The 23,140-nt window shown below is 41.5% G+C and overlaps 1 protein-coding gene across 7 annotated transcripts in view; it reads left to right on the plus strand.

Annotated features, from left to right (window-relative positions):
- The window catches only part of GULP1 (GULP PTB domain containing engulfment adaptor 1), a 182,099-nt gene that overhangs the window by 146,040 nt on the left and 12,919 nt on the right, over window positions 1–23,140 (plus strand). For 5 of the 7 annotated variants that reach the window (XM_080972267.1, XM_080972269.1, XM_080972268.1 and 2 more), the window contains 5 exons: window positions 1,985–2,083; window positions 4,870–5,007; window positions 7,076–7,192; window positions 9,628–9,720; window positions 19,404–19,631. In XM_080972267.1, coding sequence (XP_080828393.1) covers window positions 1,985–2,083; window positions 4,870–5,007; window positions 7,076–7,192; window positions 9,628–9,720; window positions 19,404–19,631 — 675 coding nt within the window. The remainder of the gene's footprint in view (window positions 1–1,984; window positions 2,084–4,869; window positions 5,008–7,075; window positions 7,193–9,627; window positions 9,721–19,403; window positions 19,632–23,140) is intronic. The other 2 variants (XM_080972271.1, XM_080972270.1) reach the window with 1 other exon arrangement.

Below are 23,140 nucleotides of genomic sequence, written 5' to 3' on the forward strand. Positions count from 1 at the left end.
GAAATACTATATGATCTCAAACGTCCATTCACTACTAAAAGGCTGCGGAGCTTTGCACCGCTGGAAATGTTGCTTACTCACTCTTGACCATAGAACGTTAAAATTGCTTGAACTCTGCTGAAGATGTGTCCAACTTAAAAGCCCACTGATGATTCAAGTGATTAAACAGTCAACAATGTAGGGGCACCAGGGTGTTAATTCCCTTTCCCCACAACTTATTAATTTATGAAACTATTACATATGGCACTAAATAATTTGATTTTCACCAGTAGGTGGTGCTGATGTTCTGCAGCAAAAAAGAGACATTTTTGGCAGGCTTAATTCTTTCCTAGTTCTCTTCCAGTTTATGATTTATGCCACTGCTATCAGTACTAAGTCATTACATTGGGCCAGGAATTGTTAATATTATTGAAAAGAAACACTCTTGTTGCATTATCAGCTTTCCTATACTGCATTCTCCTGTGGAATGCTGTACTGTTAATTTGGAATGCTTTCTGTTCCTTTGCGCAGATGTGAAAAAATAGTATAAATCATCATTACCAGAGGGAACGTGGAAGCCAGGAGAATCTTCTGGTATAGCATGTCCGTTACATAGACGCTTCCAAAATACTCCATTTGAACTCTTTGTTCTTGTTCCGGGAGTAACATTTTCCATTATTCTAATCAAACAGATATATAAAATGGGTGTTACTCAAAATGTTTCATAGTGAGCCTTTTCAAGTGAACCCTAATCTTAAAACAGACACAGATTGTCGGCCTGTTGGTAAGAATGTCATTGTTCTGGAAAAGGAGAATGACTAATGTGTGAAACATACAAAGGATGGAGCCCAAGGGAGAAAATAGATCTCAATCTTTGGAGTCTGGCAAGCTGCCCCTCTCATCATCTTGTCTTCAGTTGCATTGTTGCTTCTTTCCTACTGAGCACTAGCAAGGGCTTGTTGATGATGGGCGACACCCCTTCATTTGCTTTCCAGTTCTGCTGCAACAAATCGAGGGCAGCAACAACGGTAGTTTAGGATGAGTTTAGGGGCAGTCTTCATATCAACTTTCTTACTTTCAAAGATCCTGCAGCCAACCAGCCACTTCTTCCAACTATATAAGCTGCCCAGTGAAATGTAAGGACAGACCAGTTTTGGCCCATGCTTCCTGAGATAAAATGGCTAAATAATGTAAAAGGGGGGGGGTTGGTATCACATTGAGTTTTAGTACATCACGTATCATTTTCAAAAGGGCAACTCCTAAACCATGCAGTAAACCCTACCTCTTGTGTTGCAACTATTTAATGTAAGTTAATGTAAGTCTTTCAGGACCGGTGTTATGTGGTCTCGGTGGCCGCTCCCAGTCAGCAGTCTAACTGCTGCATTCTGGATTAGTTGTAATTTCCGTGTCACCTTCAAAGGTAGCCCCACGTAGAGCACATTGCAGTAGTCCAAGTGGGAGATAACCAGAGCATGCACCACTCTGGCGAGACAGTCTGCGGGCAGGTAGGCTCTCAGCCTGCATAGCAGATGGAGCTGGTAGACAGCTGCCCTGGACACAGAATTGACCTGCGCCTCCATGGACAGCTGTGAGTCCAAAATGACTCCCAGCCTGCGCACCTGGATCCATTTGGGGGCACCAAATGTAGGCTTTCTCAGGGCACTGTGTTATGAAAGATTACCAAAGTCCATCCCTGATCCTGGAGAGTATTACAATGAATTATAATCTATAAATGAAGAGTCAGCCCTGAAAAATCTGCATTGGCTGCTGAAAGAAGCCTTGCTACTAATGGAGGAGGCACCCATACAAAGGTCTCACCGACTGACCTCAATGACCAGAGCAGCAGAGGACCTGAGACAGACAGAGAGCTGGATATTGGATATTGTTTTCTTTGGAACTTGTGAGCTGTAGCAAATCTCAAAAAAGGAACGTACTATGACGTAATCAATAGTGTTAAATTTAAACTATAAATATTCTTACATGATCCTTTGTTTCCCATTTTCAGTTCGCAAGACATATCAAGAAATCTGAAGGTCAAAAAACACCAAAGGTTGAGTTGCAAATTTCAATATATGGAGTGAAAATTCTAGATCCCAAAACAAAGGTAGGAACCCTCTTTTCTTCCTCTTCTCCCTCTAGCATTCTGACTATTTGACGTAATACATATATTAAATTAAATGTATCCATCTCATTGGCAAGCAAGAATCAAAAATAGCAGAAGGTCTGATATGAAACATGAGCTCCCATCATGGCCACTGCCAAGAATAAATTTACAATAGCTATAAAACATTGCATAATCAAGATAGTAACACAGTATATATATATATTCTGCTTATTTGAAGTTCCTGAGCAATGGATTGGATCCAGCCATCTTTTTTCTTTCAGTTCCCTCTGCAGCTTTTCTGGGGGTTGGCGGGGGGGGGGGGGAGAGAAATTGGAGAAAATGGCCTCCCTGCTTCTTCCAGTGGGATCACCATATGGGTGGAGGTAATGATGAAATACATGGATCAAGGGCAGGGGAAACTCTTACAACGTGTCATGTTCCTATCAGTCTCCCAAACAAAAGTCACCCAAGGAATAACTGAAATTCACTTCACAATAGCTCAGTTGGCTAGCGTGCGGTGCTGATAACGCCAAGATTACAGGTTCAAACCCCATATGGGACAGCTGCATATTCCTGCATTGCAGAGGTTTGGACTAAACCATGGGTAGGCAAACTAAGGCCCAGGGGTTGGATCCAGCCCAATCACCTTCTAAATCCGGCCCACGGACGGTCTGGGAATCAGCGTGTTTTTACATGAGTAGAATGTATCCTTTTATTTAAAATGCATCTCTGGGTTATTTGTGGGGCATAGGAATTCATTCTCCCCCCCCAAAAAAAAAAATAGTCCGGCCCCCCACAAGGTCTGAGGGACAGTGGACTGGCCCCCTGCTGAGAAAGTTTGCTGAGCCCTGGAAACGATCCTTAGGGTCCCTTCCAACTCTGATTCTATGAATCTGTGTGGTTTATATTCCGAAGAAATATATAAAAGGGGCCTGTGAATGTAGTGAAAGGGAAGTAAACACCTTATTTGACAAATTCCTCTTTGCCTGCAAAGTGGGTGAGAAGGAGCAATACTGAGCAGGGAAACAGTTGAGTTATCAGGAAGGCTGTGCTGAAGGAGAAATCTAGAAGGAATGCAAAGAACCAAGAGTAGCACCAGGAGAGAGAAATGAAAACCAGTGTGCGACACCAGGCCAAAAGAAGGAAGGTACAGAGAATGCTGGCAATCCCAGAAACTCTTATATTAATGAAGAACGAGAACCACATATTCTTAAAGCGGAGAATAGCTCCCATACAAGCGACGTATTTTTCTCGATATCCAGAACTGCTTTCCCATGACACTAGCCAGAAGTAATAAAATGCTGCCTAGGGACTTGGATTGAAAAGCAAATAAGTATCATTTAAGTATTCTGTTTCTATAAACTTACAAAAGTGTGTTTTCTAAGTTGGAAGTTATCTGCTTAATGGCAGTTTAAGCAACAGTAGCGTTTTCAGTATTGGGGCATCCCCATGGCATGGCAATGCCTGTAGACTCCTCTACATTTATGCATTTATTGCTCTTCGTGCACATGAGGGCAGCTGACAGAAATGGTAGGCAACTCATATTAGGTATTCCCTTGTATAGAGACGCAGTACATAACCAGAAGGAGGGTTATATCCAGGGCCATACCCAATTTTCTGTACTAAGTGATCACCTTTCCATATCGAAATATAGGAAAATAGCCTCCCCCAAAATGTTGCCCTCCAGGATAGAACTCTAGAACTCCCATCATTCCTAGTCATTGGCTATTCTGGCTGGGCCTGATGTGAGTTGTGCTCCCAAACAAACTTCTATCTAGAGGACACCATGTTTGTGAAAGCTGGGGAAAAAATCAGTAATCACCTCTACAGTGTTGGCATTAAAGATTCATGCAGTCAGTGCAAACAATTATTTTTCAGTTCTCACTCATTTATAGTAAACACGTGCCTTAAATAAATAAAGCTTGCTCCTTTAAGCTCACTGTAATGTAACTGGCAGGGATTTTTTTTTTTTTTAATCTCAATGTATTCAGCATGGTGATGATAATGATGATCTTGAAAAATCAACTCTCAGCCAAATGGAAACTTTGTTGGGCAATGCCCAACCTGGTTATGGAATGGGATGTCCCTGAATGTTGGTCACAGCTTGCAAATAACACATTCACTGAGACACAGAAGGTGAAATGAGTTTGCTGATGGGTGTTGATACCACGTTGCTCTCAAAGAATGCAAGAAAACTTCAGCTGCTTTAATCCAGGGTCACAAATCTAAATTTGGCTTTCTAAAATATTCTGCAATCAGGATTAGCTGAGAGTGATTGCAGAAGTTGTTTTCTGTGTACGTGTTTCAAGTGCCCAATATGTTTAACATATCTCTTAAGTGGTATTCTGAAATAAAGCATGGTACTCTATACTTCAAGATCCCATCCTTCTATCTGGAAAACTGGCATTTGCATCATCCACTCACTACAGTTAATATACAGTCATGTCAACTGACGGGATGTTATGTACAGCAGAAATATGTTTTGTGCAGAAACTACATTGAGTGTGATCCAACAAGAGAGTCCCGAGAATGGAGCTGGAGCTCTCCCAATATCTGCAATGGAACATCTTGTGTTTATGCTTCTTTTCCTTGTGTAGCTGAAAATTAGACCCAGATGCCTGTTCGGATTGCAGGCATGTCTAACAAAGCAGTGTATTGGTCTGTGAGAGACATATTTCATGTTAGAAAGTAAAATTATAGCTTGCTGTGGTAACTTTTGTGGGGCCTCGCTAGACGATCATCAGACCCCCAAATGCACCGTCATTTTTTATTTATTTTTTTTGCAGGAAGTCCAGCACAACTGCCAGCTCCACAGGATATCATTTTGTGCTGACGACAAAACTGACAAAAGGATATTCACTTTCATATGCAAAGATTCAGAGTCAAACAAACACTTGTGCTATGTCTTTGACAGTGAAAAGTGTGTAAGTATGAAGTATTTTTTTAAAGCTGGTTTGGGGTTGAGGTTTGTTTGTTACTCTGAAAGTTATTGTCCCTTTTCTTGCCGTAAAGGCAGAAAAGAGAAGAAAACTTGCAAAAGCTTCTATCTTTGAAGCCAAATTTGTCATGAAGGTATTATCCCTGTGCTCCTTTGAGACTGTTACAACCAGTGCTTTTTTTTCCTTAAAAAATGTTTAGGGGTACTCTCATTTTCCTACTCATATTGAAATACTGCCCCTCAGTAAGGCCAAACTTAGATTCACAAAATGTTTAGGGGTATGCGTACCCCTGCGTTCCCCCCATGTCCCCCCAGGAAAAAAGTATAAACACTGGTTGCTAGAAACTGCAGGATGGCAGAGTTCTGTTGCACACAGGTTCTGCTTGCTGGCTTTTCATAGGCGTCTGGTTGGTCACCGAGAGAGCAGGATGCTACACAAGATATACCATTCCTTGGAGTGATCCAGCAGCCTTTTCTTATGTTCTTATGCAATGTCAATCATAGACCATATAAGGAAAGCCAGAAAAACAGCCTCCTTGTTTCTTAGTCCAAATATTTCTTAGTCCAAAGTATTTTCTACTTCAACATGGATACCCAAAATATAGGCACCAAGCACAATTAAGCATCAAGGTTGCATCCTGCTGCATGCTGCATTCAAATACCGGGAAGCAGTGCGTGGTGGGCCAGCATTGGGCCTTGCATTTTAGTATTAAGAGGAATACATGTGCCCTTGACAGCCAGCATTTCTGTTTTGTACCTCTGCATCTGAAAAACGGGACGCGGGTGGCGCTGTGGGTTAAACCACAAAGCCTAGGACTTGCCAATCAGAAGGTCGGCGGTTTGAATCCCCGCAACGGAGTGAGCTCCCATTGCTCGGTCCCAACTCCTGCCAACCTAGCAGTTCGAAAGCACGTCAAAGTGCAAGTAGATAAATAGGTACCGCTCTGGTGGGAAGGTAAACAGCGTTTCCGTGTGCTGCTCTGGTTTGCCAGAAGTGGAGTCATACTGGCCACATGACCTAGAAGCCGTACGCCGGCTCCCTCGGCCAGTAAAGCGAGATGAGCGCAGCAACCCCAGAGTCGGTCATGACTGGACCTAACAGTCAGACGTCCCTTTACCTTTACTATCTGAAAAGCAGTACCAAAAAACCTGGGAGAAATGTCCTTCACTGTTCTGAGACTGAAGGAAAGGCTCTGTCTTTTATCTTGCTGTAGGGCTTTGACTGTTTATAGAGCTGTGCAGTGTTAAGTGCTGCACAATGGCTAAAGTAATGTTTTGGATACTTTCCTTCTCTTAGATCTTGTGTTCATTCTTACTCTGCTTCCAAATCCCGATGCCCTTTTTCATTATAAGTAGTAGGACAGTGTAAGTAGGACAGTCACATCACCCATGTACAGATAAGTTTGCATATCACGGATGCAACCCAGCCTTGTGACTCAGTGATCCAGGTCTGGGGTGGATAAAAGCATTGGCAGTCATTGCAACTCTGAGTCATGTTCACTGGTCAGGAAATGCAGTGTAAAAGCACCCACAAATCATGTTCTGTGAATACCAGGACTTAAGCCATTTGGAGGCGCTCCAGGTCTAGCCATCTGTAATTATCCCAGAGACAGGCTAGTTACACTGTTATTGGCACTGGCTTAAAATCAGCTCCTTGGTGGTGGCCAACGCTCTGTTCCATCTGACCACCCTTCATGTACTACGTCTTGAACAATAGCCTTAATGTCTTGTCCTTTTGAATGCATTTTGCCAACAGAGCTCTAAATGTGGTTTTTCTGCACTCTTCAATTACATTTGAAACAGCTTGACGTATCACAGGGTTCACATGAAATGCAGTGTTCAACCATGGTTTACATCTATGTGACATGGCAGCAGTAACACTGGAGTGCTTCAGCCATGATCTTCTCTCCAGGAACCCACACATTTTCTCATTGAAGCCAAGCCATGGTTGGGTCTAGCATTACATGTGAACTAGGCCAGTATGTTCCTTTAGGGGTTTGGTTTCTGCTCAGCTGGAGTTTACAAGCTAACAGTAATATTTGCTCCATATAAAGGCAGAAGAGATAACTTTAACTATTGGTCAAGCATTTGACCTGGCTTACAGGAAATTTCTGGAATCTGGAGGAAAGGATGTCGAAACAAGAAAACAGATTGCTGGGTTACAGAAAAGAGTAAGTAGCAGAATTTGGGTTTCTTTTCTTGGTTTAAGTAATGTATCGTTTGGATTTTCAAAGATATACTGCTGGCGTATAGCAGGACAAAAGTGAGAATTCAACATTATAGAAAAATTCATTATGACAACACATGAAATTAGGGGGTTGTGTCCGACTAAGTCCTACTCATGGCAGAACCATTAAAAACAACAGACTTATGTTAAGCTTTACTAACTTGTCCATTAATTTCATTAGGTCCACTCTGATTATGACTTAGCCTGATCCAACTCAGAGAAGCTATTGCTAGTAACTAAAGTACCTTTAAATTGTTTTTAGTGTATTGTTTTTAGTGGATTCATCTGAACTTATTAGGGCTTTGCACACCCCACCTGTTCAACCTGTGATCTCAATCCAGGGCTCCCAAATCAGGCAACAACACCCTTGGCTAATTTGGGGCCTATCTGCCCCAACCTAAATCCATCCCCGAAGTAGCTAGGGGCAGGCTTATGTTTAATTAGTTTCTTAAAATAACAATGATCTGAGAAGCGGATTGAAAAGTACCCTCCGCCAGGCAGGAAGGAGAGCCAGGAATCAGGCTCCCACTTTCTCCTGGTGTTCATGGGCTTTTTCCCACCTGGTTCCTGCCTCACCTTCCTCCCTGACAACCGTGAATTACTATGGGCCATCCAGCCCGACGTGCAGTGATATGTGGTCATCAGAACCCAAGTCATCCAACAGCCAAGCTCCTCCAAATATGCCTGATTTGGCTCTAGATGCAGCCAAATCCAGTATGCTCAGCCCTAAATATTGCATTCAAATATTACATATTCTGTATGCCTATGGGTCTACACAAATACAGCATGAGCTTCAGTTTTCTGAATAGCTTCATTAAAAGCCAAGTGAATGGTTTTGCAGTGGTCAGGGCATGTTCAAGCACCAACTTGACTGGTCAGATGAATGCCTATTTGGCCACAGTTGATTATTGTTTAATATTCTGTTCAGCATAGGATGTCCTGTGTACATGGATGCCCACTGCTTTATTGCCTCAGAATGTTATTTGAGAGCTACGGTAGTAATGACTTGATAAGATTCCAGAAAATTTGCCCCAAACATTATTACAACTTTTCTGGGGTCCCTTGCCTTTAAATTGAGCACTTCCTCTTTTCAACTTGCTTTACTGCTTACAGTGGTGCCCCGCAAGACAAATGCCTCGCAAGACGAAAAACTCGCTAGACGAAAGGGTTTTGCGTTTTTTGAGTCGTTCCGCAAGACGAATTTCCCTATGGGCTTGCTTCGCAAGACGAAACGTCTTGCGAGTTCTTGCGAGTTTGTTTCCTTTTTCTTAAAGCCGCTAAGCCGTTAATAGCCGCTAAGCCGTTAATAGCCGCTAAGCCGCTAATAGCCTCTAAGCCGCTAATAGCCGTGCTTCGCAAGACGAAAAAACCGCAAGACGAAGAGACTCGCGGAATGGATTAATTTCGTCTTGCGAGGCACCACTGTAGTTTTATGCTGTCTGGGGGAGAGGGAGTGCATAAATTGGCCCAATAAATTGGCTCTTCTAAATTGCTCCAGGTTAATGTTCTTTTTCTAAAGTATTTTGGCATTAAGCAAAGAAGAAGGAGAAAATAAAAGAAAACAACTTGACCCAGCTACTCTAATCCCATGGGTAGAGAAACTGATACTTGGACAAATCAGTCTATTTGTCAATAATAATCCTGGATCAAGAGGAAGCAATAAAATGAGTTGAACCTCAACTTGAAGAGAAGAAAGCTTTCAATTAACTTTAGAATGGACCTTTCCTAACTAGAACTCATCTTGTGTGTAGATATTGTAGAAAAATCTTGAGTGCATTGTTGCTGATAATACTACTGTATATAAGCTCCATTTTGATTCCATAAAAAGTCATGTCTTATGCACCGTGCAGTGGAGAATTTGCACCTCTCGATCTCTTGTTTGTTGCAAGCATAGTCACCAACTCCAAAGGGCCCTGGGTGCCTGGGCACTCAAAAATTTTTCACTATGGATGCTTGGCTAGGCGACCCAATACGTCACACACTGCAGTGGGGCACTCCACCACACACACCCTGTGGCGGGGCACTCCATTGGGCCCTCCCATTACGGCAGTGACGTGTGATGTCATGTGCTGCGCATGATGTCACATCTGTGCACCGGGCACCCACAATGTTGGGTGGAACCCAGCACTCCTGATTGCAAGACCTGATTATTCTATTTGCTTCCTATATGAGATATGCATCCTTGAGAGGAAATTTTTAATGGATAAGTATCAACAACTTGCTTCTGTACAAACCTCTTTTCTTAATAACGGCGAAGATTTTGTTCCTTGATTATTTGCTTTCCTGGGCTCATTCAGGAAGTGAGTAAGAATGAGTCAATAAATCCAACGCAGTTCATTAGTCTCACCTTTCTAATAACTGCATTTTTATTTTATTTAGATTCATGAACTAGAAACAGAAAACATTGAGCTAAAAAACAAGGTTCAAGATTTGGAGAACCAGTTAAGAATAACGCAAGTGCAAACGTCGCCAGTAAGTACCCTGGGCAAAGCCATTTTTTCTTCGTAGAAATGCAATCACTTTAACACTTTTAATACTTACTTTGCTTCTAAATAAATAACCCAAAGGCTCTTTTCTGATTGACTTAACAAATAAATGGCAATTTCAGTGTTGAAGTAACTCTAAGATTGTGATGAGCTAATGAAAGGGAAAAAAACAATAATGCCTTAAACTGGCTAACTTTACTCTTAGTTTCAATACCAAGATTCAACGTTGAGAGTAGGCGACAGGGTCCCTGAAAAGTTAGTTTGACTAATTACCAAGTACAATTACAAAGTGCCAAAACATCCAAGTATGACGAAGCGCTTCCAGATCATTATTTGGTATATCAGCATCTCTCTCTCTTTTGAGAACTTAAGCATTGCCAGAGAACTAGTCCCTAAATTTGGGTGTATCTAACATTGTCAAAGTTTTGTCACAAACATACAGTTACTTACTTACCCGTTTGTTTTATGTGCGATGCACTTAACTAACTTCCTTTTCCTAATCCTTCCTGCAAGTGTGTATGAAGTCGGATTCCATGTAAAGCTGCCTCAAAAATCATATGGCTTTTTCCCTGTTTGTTATAGTTGACAATTTTGGTTCTTGTTTCCATGTGTGACTGTGGATGTACAGTCGTACCTTGGAAACCAAACAAAATCTGTTCCAGAAGTTCGTTTGACTTCCAAAACGTTCAGAAACCAAAGCGTGGCTTCTGATGGGCTGCAGGAAGCTCCTGCAGCCAATTGGAAGCGCTGCTGGATGTTCGGCTTCCAAAAATAGTTTGCACACCGGAACAGTCACTTCCAAGTTTGCCACGTTCAGGAGCCAAAATGTTTGGGAACTAAGCTGTTCGAAAACCAAGGTACAACTGTAGTGGATTTTTTGAAAGCAAGAAAAATCAATCTTAATTAAGCCAATGACAGTATGGTTTTAGGTGATGCTACTATCACCTAATGTGTTCAGCTGCATTTAAAGCACAAATTGCCTGCAAGCTACAACAATGGCAGTCAGTGGCATAGAAATGCAATTACCTTATGTCGAGAATCCCAGAGTATGCGCCTTTTGTGAAATGTGGCCTCATTTTGCAGTGCAACTTTTGTAGATTTCTACTTAGTTTTGATTTTGTTTTAATTTTATTGGAGGCTCATCCAATAATTTTATACCAGGGTGGCTGTTTTCAGTTATGTGCGTCAATATTTGTCAAAAAGTCGTTTGCTCTTGTGCTTCTGTCCTCTATACAGTTGTGTCTAGTTAAGTCCACAGTGGTTGTATATATTTAATCTGTGGAATCCTGCTCCTCATGCAAGGAAAACCATTTTTATTTTTTAAAAAATAAAAACGAAAAATGAATGAAATAAATATTTTATTAAAGAGTGGATTACATGATATCTAATCTAAAAAGTGATTTGAAAAAATAAATATAATTGACGTGGGTTCATAAATTTCATGATGGTCTACTTTTCACAGATTTAAACAATCTTGTTAGTGATGATTAAATTATGCCTTATAATGCAATCTATTAACCCGTAGGCAAATCTAGCTTTTAATCACACAGAATGTTGTGTCAATAAAGAGATGATTCATAAAGTATGTCTTTCATCAAGGCAGAATAACAGAAACTAAAGGGAGAAAGAGGATATTTGTGTATATGTGTTGTCACAATCGTGTCTCCCATTGTCTCTAGCAAAGTCATTTAGAAACACACTTTTTTTTAAAAAAAAAGTTAATTTATTTATTTAGTCAGTCATTCAGTCAGTCGCTTTATTTTGCCCAGGGCAGCCCAAATCAATTTACAACCAAATAAATACACAAAAAAACCCCATTATTTACCATTATCTCTTTGCTTCCCTCAACCACCCATTTCTACAGTCAGCTTTCTGTGTGTGGTGTGATAATTACTAAACATATAAATGTGTTTCAGGGTGTGCAAACACACCTATTTATTGATTATTATTTTTTATGTCTGTCCCACTTCCTAATGAAAAACCTCTCCAGGCAACTTCTTTCCAATAATTTTTTATTGGCCACATGCTAAGGAATTCTGTACCCAGAAGTCTTCATAGGCTGCCACTGGCTTTCTGGGCGCTTGAAGCCAGAAAGTTGGGGGGGGGGGAATAAGATAGGCAGGTTCCACATAGGATTCTTGTATTTCAGGAACATTTAACGTAAAAAGCAACTGAGAGAAATGTTCTGTTTCAACAAAGAGACATTGTTATTATCTAACAAGATTTATGCTTTTTAAGTATTGAGTGTGGAGGGTATAATGAGGTGGGACACGGATTTAAGAAAAGATCCGTAGGATAACAAAGCGTGGCAAGAGCATGAAGAGTGCATTTAAAGACATACACTGTGGATATTCTCAAAATATAAGAGCTTAATTTTTAACCTAATCATAGGACCATCCAGTACAATAGATGTCACCAATTTACAGTAAATGTTAAGAAAATGGTAATGGGGTAATATTCATAGAATCATTAAATTGTAGGAGAGGGATGTGGGTGGCGCTGTGGTCTAAACCACTGAGCCTCTTGGGCTTGCTATTCAGAAGGTCAGAGGTTCGAATCCCCGTGACGGAGTGAGCTGCTGTTGCTCTTTCCCAGCTCCTGTCAACCTAGCAGCTTGAAAGCACATCAGTGCAAGTAGATAAATAGATACTGCCGTGGCAGGAAGGTAAACGGCGTTTCAATGCCCTCTGGTTTCCATCACAGTGTCCTGTTGCACCAGAAGTGGCTTAGTCATGCTGGCCACATGACCTGGAAAGCTGTGGACAAATGCCAGCTCCTTCAGCCTGAAAGCGAGATGGACACTGCAACCCCATAGTCGCCTTTGACTGGACTAAACCGTCAAGGGGGTCCCCGTAAAATTGTAGGCTTTGACCAGAACCCGTGAGGGTCTTCCAGTCCAAAACACACACACACACACACCCCACCATCCAGTTATAGAAGACTGGATTTAATACAGCCACTCACCTCTTTAGTCATGGTGACAGACCCTCTGTTTCTTGCATTCATTAAAATCCCAGTGAAAACAAATACTAAAGATGTAACACACTATAAATATTGTTTATCATTCTGTTCCTTATGGAAAACACTCATTCCACTACTGCTAATGCCATCCGCCTCTTCTGAACAATCACAGTAGCAAGATTGAGAGACTTTGAGCAAGCGAACAAACCGGAAACCTTCACAGAAATTATTTGCCTGAAACTTTGTGAGAATGGCCCGTCCAGCACAAATGTCGAAAATTAATTGTTAGCATTATGCTCAAGGTATTTCATTTCCCACTGCTCATTAGGAATGCTGCTTCTGATATTTGTCATCCTCTTAAGACTGTAGGGGGGGAAAAAACCCACGTTTGGCTATAGGCTTCAGCAAATGTAAAATTACTCATCAAGTTATAATGCAAAAAAAGTTCAGTGTGGTTCGAATTTTGCGTTAAAAATAAATGAGCTACTTTCAACTTTTCTGTCTGGTGAATATTTAATATATGGATTTAAAAAATGTATATTAATCATACGTTAGAGCCCTGACATTGCTTTTAGTGAGGATATTTACAATGAATTTTTAAAGAGCATAATAAAGTATGTATTATTAATCACGATGCTAAATATGGAAAACAAAGCAGTAATGGGGAGGTTATTTATGTAACACAAAGACTCCAAAGGGCTTAGAATTCAGGTGTTATGCTAAACCTACCCCCCTGTCCTTACTGCATATTCCTCCCCACATGCAGATCCTCAATGCTTCTCTTGCAATCTGATAAACATAATTTGCATATTTAGTTAAAAACTCCCAACTCATCCATTTATCATAAATGTATCTACCTAAACTAGTATCAGACAGTTTGCAGGCAGTGATTTGTCCCAAGATGTTCTCATAGGGATTTCTGACTCCTCGTTCTTTTATTGAGACAGAGCTACAGTGCCATGATGTAATTGGTAGGCCTTTTGCTCATTCCTGGTTCAACTAATTCCACCATTTTCAGGGAGTTTTGCTTTGTTTTCGTCTAGAGTTCCTGATCTTAAGCGTAGGTTTCCACTAATCAAAACACACCCCTTTATTTTCCTCCCCACTCACCCCCAAATAAAGGTGTTGGAACTTCTCACTATTGCAAAAATTCTACTCCAGATGAAAGTTTGTTGGGAAGCATCCTCCCTGTAATATTCTACAAAGCAAGAGGAAAGTTGAGATAATGTTCTTGTCCTCAAATGAACTGAGGAGAGGAGCCAAGCTTGCTGGTAGCAAAACACATGATTTGAGATTCAGTCCACTTTGAAAAGTTCATTGATGTTTGCTCACAAGGAAGTGGCGGGGGGAAGTCTCCTGCCAACCTAGCAGTTCAAAAGCATGCCAGTGCAAGTAGATAAATAGGTACCACTGTGGCGGGAAGGCAAACAACGTTTCCATGCGCCGCTCTGGTTTCGCTAGAAGCGGCATAGTCATGCTGACCACATAACCCAGAAAAACTGTCTGCGGACAAACGCCATCTCCCTCGGCCAGTAAAATGAGATGAGTGCCACAACCCCAGAGTCGTCCGTGACTAGACTTAACTGTCAGGGGTCCTTTACCTTTACCTTCTTGTATTTGTCATGAGACAAAGGTATTTGAGAGCAGAAGCAGTAAAAGGAAGCAGTAAAGGAGTCTAGAAATGTTGTGAAATGCTGAAAAGCTGCAGAATCACTCAGCATGCAGAATCACTGTAACTCATTCTCTGTATAAATGTTTGTATCGGCTTGCAGGAAGACTTAGTGGGGCCTGAGTGGGGTGGAGTCAGTGTGTGTGTGGACCCTGACCTAGGCATGGAGCCTGTGCTCAGTGAAGCCTGTACTCTGTGTATGCTCTGAAGCTGGTTTAAATCTTCTGTTCACTATGCTGTTTACTTGCAAACAAGTTATAACTCAGTAAAGCTATTCTTCTTTTACTGAAGAAGACTGCGTTATTAACACTGCTTGAGTGTTTAAAAAAAGGCCTCAAAGCGGTTTACAAAAGATAGAACAATGAAATAAAGAAAAAAAATACAACACTACCTTAAAACATGCAAAAGTTAAAATACTAAAGCGGGTTAAAATTACCTCAACTTCCTTAAACATCTGGGTATGAAGATTTTTAGCAGATGCTGAAAAGAATACAGTGAAGGTATCGGCAAAGTGTAACAACAACAACAACAACAACAACAACAAATTACTATTTATACCCCACCCATCTGGCAGGGTTTCCCAGGCACTGCCAGTGTGGTGTAGTGGTTCAGAGTGGTGGACTCGTAATCTGGTGAACCGGGTTCACTTCCCCGCTCCTCCACATGCAGCTGCTGGGTGACCCTGGGCTAGTCACACTTCTCTGAAGTCTCTCAGCCTCACTCACCTCACAGAGTGTTCATTGTGGGGGAGGAAGGGAAAGGAGAATGTTAGCCGCTTTGAGACTCCTTCGGGTAGTGATAAAGCGGGATATCAAATCCAAACTCTTCTTCTTCCTCCTCTTCTTCTAAATTACCAAAATGCTGAGTATTATATGGCACCTGTAGTAGCGCCAATTCCACTGATCAAAGCAGTCAATTTGAGTTTAACCTTGCCATGGCAACGGTTTGTTTCTTCTCCGAACTATGTATCTTAGCCAGCTTTGTGTAGATGAACATTTCAAGCCATGAGAGCGGAAGGGGGGAAGTCCAAATGCCTCTCTCAACTAAAGCTGAGAAGGATCCATGTTGGTTCACAAGAAGAAATCTGCAGTTGGGCAATATATTTATTTGGACCAAAAAACAAAACGTCAAAAAATTAGTGAGTTGAGGATTTTTGTCTTGTGAACTCAGGATGTTATGTGAGGGTTTTCATTTTTATTAATGCCTTTCCTTGATTTTCCACAAACTGAGTGCAAATGTTTTAAATTTAGAATTATTTCCCAAACTGTCTTTTTTATTAAAACCTAACCTACTTATTGTAACATATCCATTAAAGACAGATTTGTATGTAATATAGATTAATGCTGTTTTTACCATTTCCTGAATAATTATGTAGGAGTTGTACCATGATTATTATAATGTGGTTTTCTTTCCTGGTTACATTCCTAGCTGCGTGTTTTGCTCAGTCTCCCTACCAGTGAAAGTGTTAGTCATGGGCAGAGATGTCAAGAATTGCTGAGTGTACACAATGATGCATTGTGCTTGAATTCTGTGGGATTCTTGCCTGTTTCCTACCATCAGCAGCTTGGGTTCATAAGTAGGATTTGTGTTCTCTGTGTGTGCTGTTCATTTTTAGGATTTGCTTTGGCATTAAATCAGAGGCACTTTCTAGCATTCGAGCCTAAGTAGTTTAAGGCAGTATGCTTTATTGCTTCCATATGATAAGTTCACTTTTTTATATCACAATAAGAGCTCATTTAAAATATTTCTATATAAGGTGATCCCAGAGCAGGTTGCAATTAATTGCGCCTTGAGGGCCCCAGGACACCCCCCATATAAATAAATTCACGTGTTTTAGTTTAAAGGTTGATGGGCAAAATTGAGGCCACAAATTTATTGATTACACAATGTGAGCGGTATTGGCTTAGGCATTGGCAAACTATAACTGACTCCTGCCCACCCAGCAGGAAGTTTGGAAGGGTAAACACCAAACGATGGAGCTACGATGGCGGCTAACAGATTGAGGTTGAATCCTGACAAGATAGAAGTACTGTTATGGGGGGACAGGAGGCGGGCAGGTGTGGAGGACTCCCTGGTCCTGAATGGGGTAACTGTGCCGTTGAAGGGCCAGGTGTGCAGCCTGGGAGTCATTCTGGACTCACAGCTGTCCATGGAAGCGCAGGTCAATTCTGTGTCCAGGGCAGCTGTCTACCAGCTCCACCCAATACGCAGGCTGAGACCCTACCTGCCTGCAGACTGTCTCACCAGAGTGGTGCATGCTCTAGTTATCTCTTGCTTGGATTACTGCAATGCGCTCTATGTGGGGCTACCTTTGAAGGTGACCCGGAAACTACAACTAATCCAGAATGTGGCAGCTAGACTGGTGACTGGGAGAGGCCGCCAAGACCACATAACACACCTACACTGGCTCCCAATATGTTTCCGAGCACAATTCAAAGTGTTGGTGCTGACCTTTAAAGCCCTAAACAGCCTCGGCCCAGTATACCTGAAGGAGCGTCTCCATCCCCATCGTTCTGCCCGGACACTGAGGTCCAGTGCCGAGGGCCTTCTGGCGGTTCCCTTGCTGAGAGAAGCCAAGTTACAGGGAACCAGGCAGAGGGCCTTCTCGTTAGTGGCACCTGCCCTGTGGAACGCCCTCCCACCAGATGTCAGAGAAAAACAAGTACCAGACTTTTAGAAGACATCTGAAGGGAGCCCTGTTTAGGGAAGCTTTTAATGTTTAATAGACTATTGTATTTTAATATTCTGTTGGAAGCCACCCAGAGTGACTGGGGAAACCCAGCCAGATGGGCAGGTTATAAATAATAAATTATTATTATTATTATATTACTACGTCGATGAAGACCAACTGAAGCTCACCCCAGGGTTCCTGTGGTCCTGGCATGGCCCCAGCCGCTCAAGTGGACTTCAGACACGATCCAAGACCCCCAGATTCCTTTAACGGAATACCCTTTTTATGGAAGGGCAGGTGATGGCTGCCCCTCCCTCCCACACACATCATTGAGCCTTACAAAGTTGTGACAATTGCTGAGAGGCAAGCGAAAACCAAGTGGCCAGTGCCAATCTGCCAAATGGAAAAATTCCTACCCTGACACAAGACAGGTGACCAACCGAACTCCAAAGCAAGGCCAAAGCACTCAAACCAAAGAAGGGGTGGGGGCGTAGCTGTCAACTTTCAGATTTGAAAATAAGGGAACAGCAGCCTCAGAAATAAGGGATCAGCAGCCTCACCTGTCCTGGGGACAGTCTATGGGATATCTAACAATCCGGGATAGCAGCGGGAAACGGCGCTGGAATAAGGCAATTTCCCACCAAAAAAGGGAAGGTTGACAGCTATGGGCAGGGGTGTTCAGCAGCGTGAAGCAAGTGCCTCAGCCACATCAAGCTGCCGCTTAAATAGGTCCCACAATCACTCCACTCTGATTGGCTAATAAGCCTGGCGTGATCGTGGGGCCATCCCAGCGAGGTCCGGGCAATGCCCAGCCCAAGGTCCTGTGTGCAAGCAGGACCATCGTTGAAGAGGATCCCATTTGCCAGTAAACTGCATAGCAAGCAATAGCACATCAAGAATCTAAATATATATATAGTACCAGCAGAGTAGACATTATTTTTATTGATTTATTTATTGATAATAACTCTATACCACCCTTCATCTGAGGATCACTCACAGGTTGGTTTGCAATATAAAAACACAAAAATACATAAGAAGAAACTAGATAAACGTACGTCCTCTCCCCCCCAGTTTAAAAGGCTATATATTGTTTAATTGGCCATGTAACCAAGTTTAAGTATGTTCAACCTCGTGGCACTTTCAGTTTATTGTATAGTGCAAGTATTTGTAAACAGATGCTTCATTTACAATATCGTACAACAGTACTTGTTAGAATCCATAACACCATAGATAGCACCAAGTACAGAGACCAAGTCTTTAATTGGTATCGAAAGCTTGAGATAGTTGATAACAATCAAATTTCGGAGGGAGGGCGTTCCAGAGTCAGGCTACTTGTACAGTGGTGCCTTGCAAGACGAAATTAATCTGTTCCGCGAGTGTCTTCGTCTAGCGGTTTTTTTGTCTTGCGAAGCAACCCTATTAGCGGATTAGCGCTATTAGCGGTTTAGTGGCTATTAAAGGCTTATCGGCTTATCGGCTTAGCTGCTAAAAGGCTATTAGCGGCTTAGCGGCTTAGAAAAAGGGGGGGGAGCGGAAAAAAAATCTCAAGACTCACAAGACATTTTCGTCTTGCGAAGCAAGCCCATAGGGAAATTCGTCCTGCGAAGCAACTCAAAAACGGAAAACCCTTTCGTCTAGCGGGTTTTCCGTCTTGCGAGGCATTCGTCTTGCGGGGCACCACTGTACTGAGAATGCCTGTTCCTGTGTCACCACAAATTTTATTTCGGAATATTTTGAAATAATCAAGAGATCATACGTGGCAGATCGGTAAGAGAGAAACTGCCCTTTTAATTTAGATCCTAGGCTGTTAAGGGCCTTGTTAATACAAGCACCACTCAGTAGCTAATAAGCAACACTTTGCTCACTGGAGAGTTGTGTGCTTGGAAAACAGCCCCACACAAAAGCCTGTGTGGGGCCAAGATAACCTACTCAATGTGAAGCTTGTAGGAAGTTTGTGTTGTATGAGTGCTTAGTGAGAGAGAAATGGTTTGCGAAGCTATACTCAATACACAAAATACTGGGCTGTGCTTTAACCACACAAACATGTGTGCCTACTGTATGCCAAAACAATTGCAGACATGGATATTTCCAAGCATATTTGGTGCATGGGGATATTTTTCAGGACATAGAAGACATGATTTTAAAATTGTAATATCTGCAGTGATTTTTAATGGAGATGTTAAATTTGCTTCTGCCTGATTACTCATTGTTGCTGCGATGTAAGAAAAAAAGGAAGTTCACTTTTTGTTCCTAATATTGTGGAATATTGGTTTACAAGCAAATTTTTTGTGCTCTTTTTTTTCTTTCCCTTCTCTTACCACTTTCACTCCTTAGAATATATATTTCTCTTTCTGTGATTCCTTTACAGCTGCTGCTGCACATAGAGTCTGATTATGAACATGACATGTTTCAAAGACCCACCACCTTTTTCTGGTGTAGCAATGAGGATTCTGCTCCTTGTTTAGATATCTCTTCCATTACACTAACTCCTATGAACTCTCCTGACTCCAGACACTCATCTGGACTATTAACACCACCACCTACCAAAAGTGGTCTTCCAAAGCCAGTCCATGAACACAGCATCCCAAGACCTCGTGTAATCCAGCTGGGCACAAACAGTCAAAAAAATATTTCAACCTTCCTATCTTTGTTGTGTATGAATTGTATCAAAGTGCTACATTTTGTACAGTGGTTAAAGGACAGGCCAGAAGCATTTCGTCTACTTCTGAGCAGTGCAGAAATGTTCGGCATACCGAAATTGACTCTCCTTTAAAAACGCTTAAGGATAAGCTTGGTCTATATTATTTGGGCTGTCTGGTTAAATTGAGAAAGCAAATGGAATTCTTATACCTCAATCCCAAATGCACTGACATAAAAATAAGTGTCAAGGTTACTGGCTTTGTTTAGAATTCCAGCCTTGTATCATTTAAAAATAAAATATGGGAACTATTAATTACCAATAGAGAAAGTGAAAGATGAACCCTGTCTACAGGTTCACAATGCCAAGCTTACAATCTCTGAAGAATTGTGATTGGACAGCATAAAATTTTAAATAAAGTGGGGGAAGTCAGTAGGAGATGTGGTAGGCAATGTAGAGCACTTGATTTTTTTGAAGTGTGTTTAAACTCTGTGCAAAATGAAGAATGCCCATTATTTATCCCAAAGATGAGCTGTAACATGCTTCCTGGTTGTAAGAATGGGCTGATACAACCTTCTCTTTCTGTTTGCAATTAGCAGTTGGCTGTCCTTGGCAAACATGGCTTTTTGCATGGGTTTACCCAATAAAAATGCTTCTCATGATCATTCAGATAGTGCAAGTATGCATTTATTTCGAAACAAAGATCAATTCTCTTATTATGATTGGTGTTCCTGAGAGAAACAAAAGGAAATACTATTTAATTGCAATAAGTGAATGGGGAAAAACCAATTTAAGAGATTCAGATGTTACTGATTGATTCTCTCACTCTTCAAAGATCTGTAACTCCATTAACTGCCTTGTGTAGATTTTCTGTTGTAACAGTTTATTCCCTATAGCATATATTTATACTTTCTGCATTTATTAATAAGAGACCTATTTATAACTTCCGCATTCATTTAAGGATGAAATCAGTTGCAGTGACCAGAATCCCAATAGTTTTTTTAGCCTTGCTCAAGGACTTGTGTGTGTTTAGCAATATATTTTAATAATTTTTTTTCTTTTTTAGATCCAAAAACACTTTTGTTCAGGTCCAGACTAAACTAGTTGAACTTGGCTTCATTGGAATCAGTGGGACAAGTTAGTCATGTTCAGTTAACCTTTTGTCTTGTTGCGAAGGAGACTCCTGATGCAGGAGAAACCATTAGGGATGCACTGTTGGTTCACTGACAGCTAGTTTCTTTAGATCCTGGCCATTCAGAGCAGCCCAGAGAGAGTCAAAAACATTCAAGACTCATTGATTTTCAATAGGAGATTGTTATGCATGTTGCCCATAATTTACTGCAAATTTGTCAGATGAAGGTGGGGAATAAAAAAGAACTTATTTTTTGTGATGGGCTTCAGCTTTTAAAAAATCTTTGGAATGTCTGGGTTTGGATTTTTGTGTGTGTGAAATCCAAAAATGAATTAGCCAAGTAAAAATTATTCATACTGATTCCACATAAGGCTTGTGATGTCATAATCCTGTCATAACTCCTGATGGAATCTGTTCTTCACACAACCAAAGGCCAACATTTGATGGCTAAACTTCTATGATGGGTGGACTAGCAGGATTTTATTATAAATTAAGAGCCTATGGCTTCTACAGTATCCAAATGCTATCCATCAACATATTTCACTTTCAGCAAAAGTTGAGTGTGTTTATCACAACAGTTCTGAGTTAATAAGCAGCTAATATATTAGTTGCAGAGACAGAGGAATGCATTTGGGCGAGACTTGGCTTTTTTTCAGAGAACTCAGAGAAGGAAACAAAGTACATAGTAACTATGTACAAACAAATTGGGCAGGTTGCATTCTTTGGGTCAAAATTTGGCAAATCTGTTACATGGAAAGACTCCTACATATACAGAACATGGTGTTTACCTGTAAAGTCCAGCAAGGTACAGTGCCTTGTTTTTAGGTGATTAAGAAGTGATACTTATTATCCATGCTGCAAAAGGCAGAATCAGTTTGTCTGCCAGTTATATTTATGTTTCTCCAGTGTGTTTAAAATGGGTGGCTAACAGGTGTTAGATGTTGTTGGACCATAGCTTCCACCTTTAGAAGATACTTCTAATTTCAAGAGTGCACGAGCTTTTAGAGATTATTTTGTTGTAACTATTCTATGCATTATTAAGACAGTTCTAAGTAGTGCATTCTAACCTTTGTATGATAGTCATTCAGTTCCAAATTCAAAACCAATAGGAGGAGTAGCTTTGCTGCATAGGAGGCCTCCCTTCTTAAAGACAGGGTAAAGTACATTGCGGAAAATAACAGCAGAGAATGCTCAGCTTGCAGAAGAACCTAGCTTGCCTCAAAGTCTAGAGAGTCCTCTTGCCAGCTGCAATTTAGCAGCCATCCAGCTGAAGTCAGCAAGCAAAGTTGGAAGACTAAGTGACTTCACCATGCTCTGCAGACTAGCTGCTGGCGATTTGAAAAAATTGAGGGAATATGTGTAGTCATTTGTCATGGGTAATTTCTTTCCAGTAGAATACCGTAACGCTATAAACTTCTATTAGAAGATGCTGAAGAGTCTGGGGATGCATAGACCAGGCATAGGCAAACTCAGCCCTCCAGATGTTTTGGGACTACAGCTCCCATCATCCCTGACCACTGTTCCTGTTAGCTAGGGATGATATGGAGTTGTAGTCCCAAAACATCTGGAGGGACAGAGCACCTTATGAACATAGGTGAACTAGAACCAGGAATACTCTGAACCTTCCTCCAAACTTACCTCTAAGATGCCAGGCTTATCCTTCCTATTGAAACCAACCTTTATAGAAAATGCAAGTTCCTCTCTCTCTGCCTGTGACCCAGGAACAAAACTTTCCATCATTTTGTAACTCTGGACAGATAGTACAAGAGGCCAGTGGCTGGCTATCGCGGAAGGAGCGTGTGTGATGCTTGTGTGTGAACACAAAAGGCTTGTTCAAATTTTTTTTATTGTTATAAGCATATTTGTGGTAAGAAGCGTTCAGGTTCTCTGGGAGAAATTCAACGTAACGTTCTTCTGATTGTTGCATCAGCACAAGCATTTTGGCTTGCCAGACAGAACCATCTCCCTTCTCCTTCTCCCCCACCCCTTTGTGCAGTTCCGGGGGTGCTCTGAACAGCACAACCACCCAAACTCATGGGCAGGGTGGGGGCATGAGGAGATGACTGGAGGGAACCCATTGTACAAGGAGAAGTCTGGAGGCTCCACTACATCAAGGCCATTTCCATAAATTGAAGGACTCCTTCCATTTATGGAAGGGCACCATTAGATACAACCCAGAACTATGTGATGTATGAACACTGTTAATATGCAGGAACAAAAAAAAGAGAGAGATGCTGACTGTATCTAACCACCCGTTAAAACACAACCTATCAAGAAGCCTTGCATGGCAAGAGGGAAGAAAAACATCACCTCTAGAAACATGGCACTGACATCA

The sequence above is a fragment of the Podarcis pityusensis genome (assembly GCF_964106645.2).
Source record: "Podarcis pityusensis genome assembly, chromosome: 1".
Lineage (NCBI taxonomy): Eukaryota > Metazoa > Chordata > Lepidosauria > Squamata > Lacertidae > Podarcis > Podarcis pityusensis.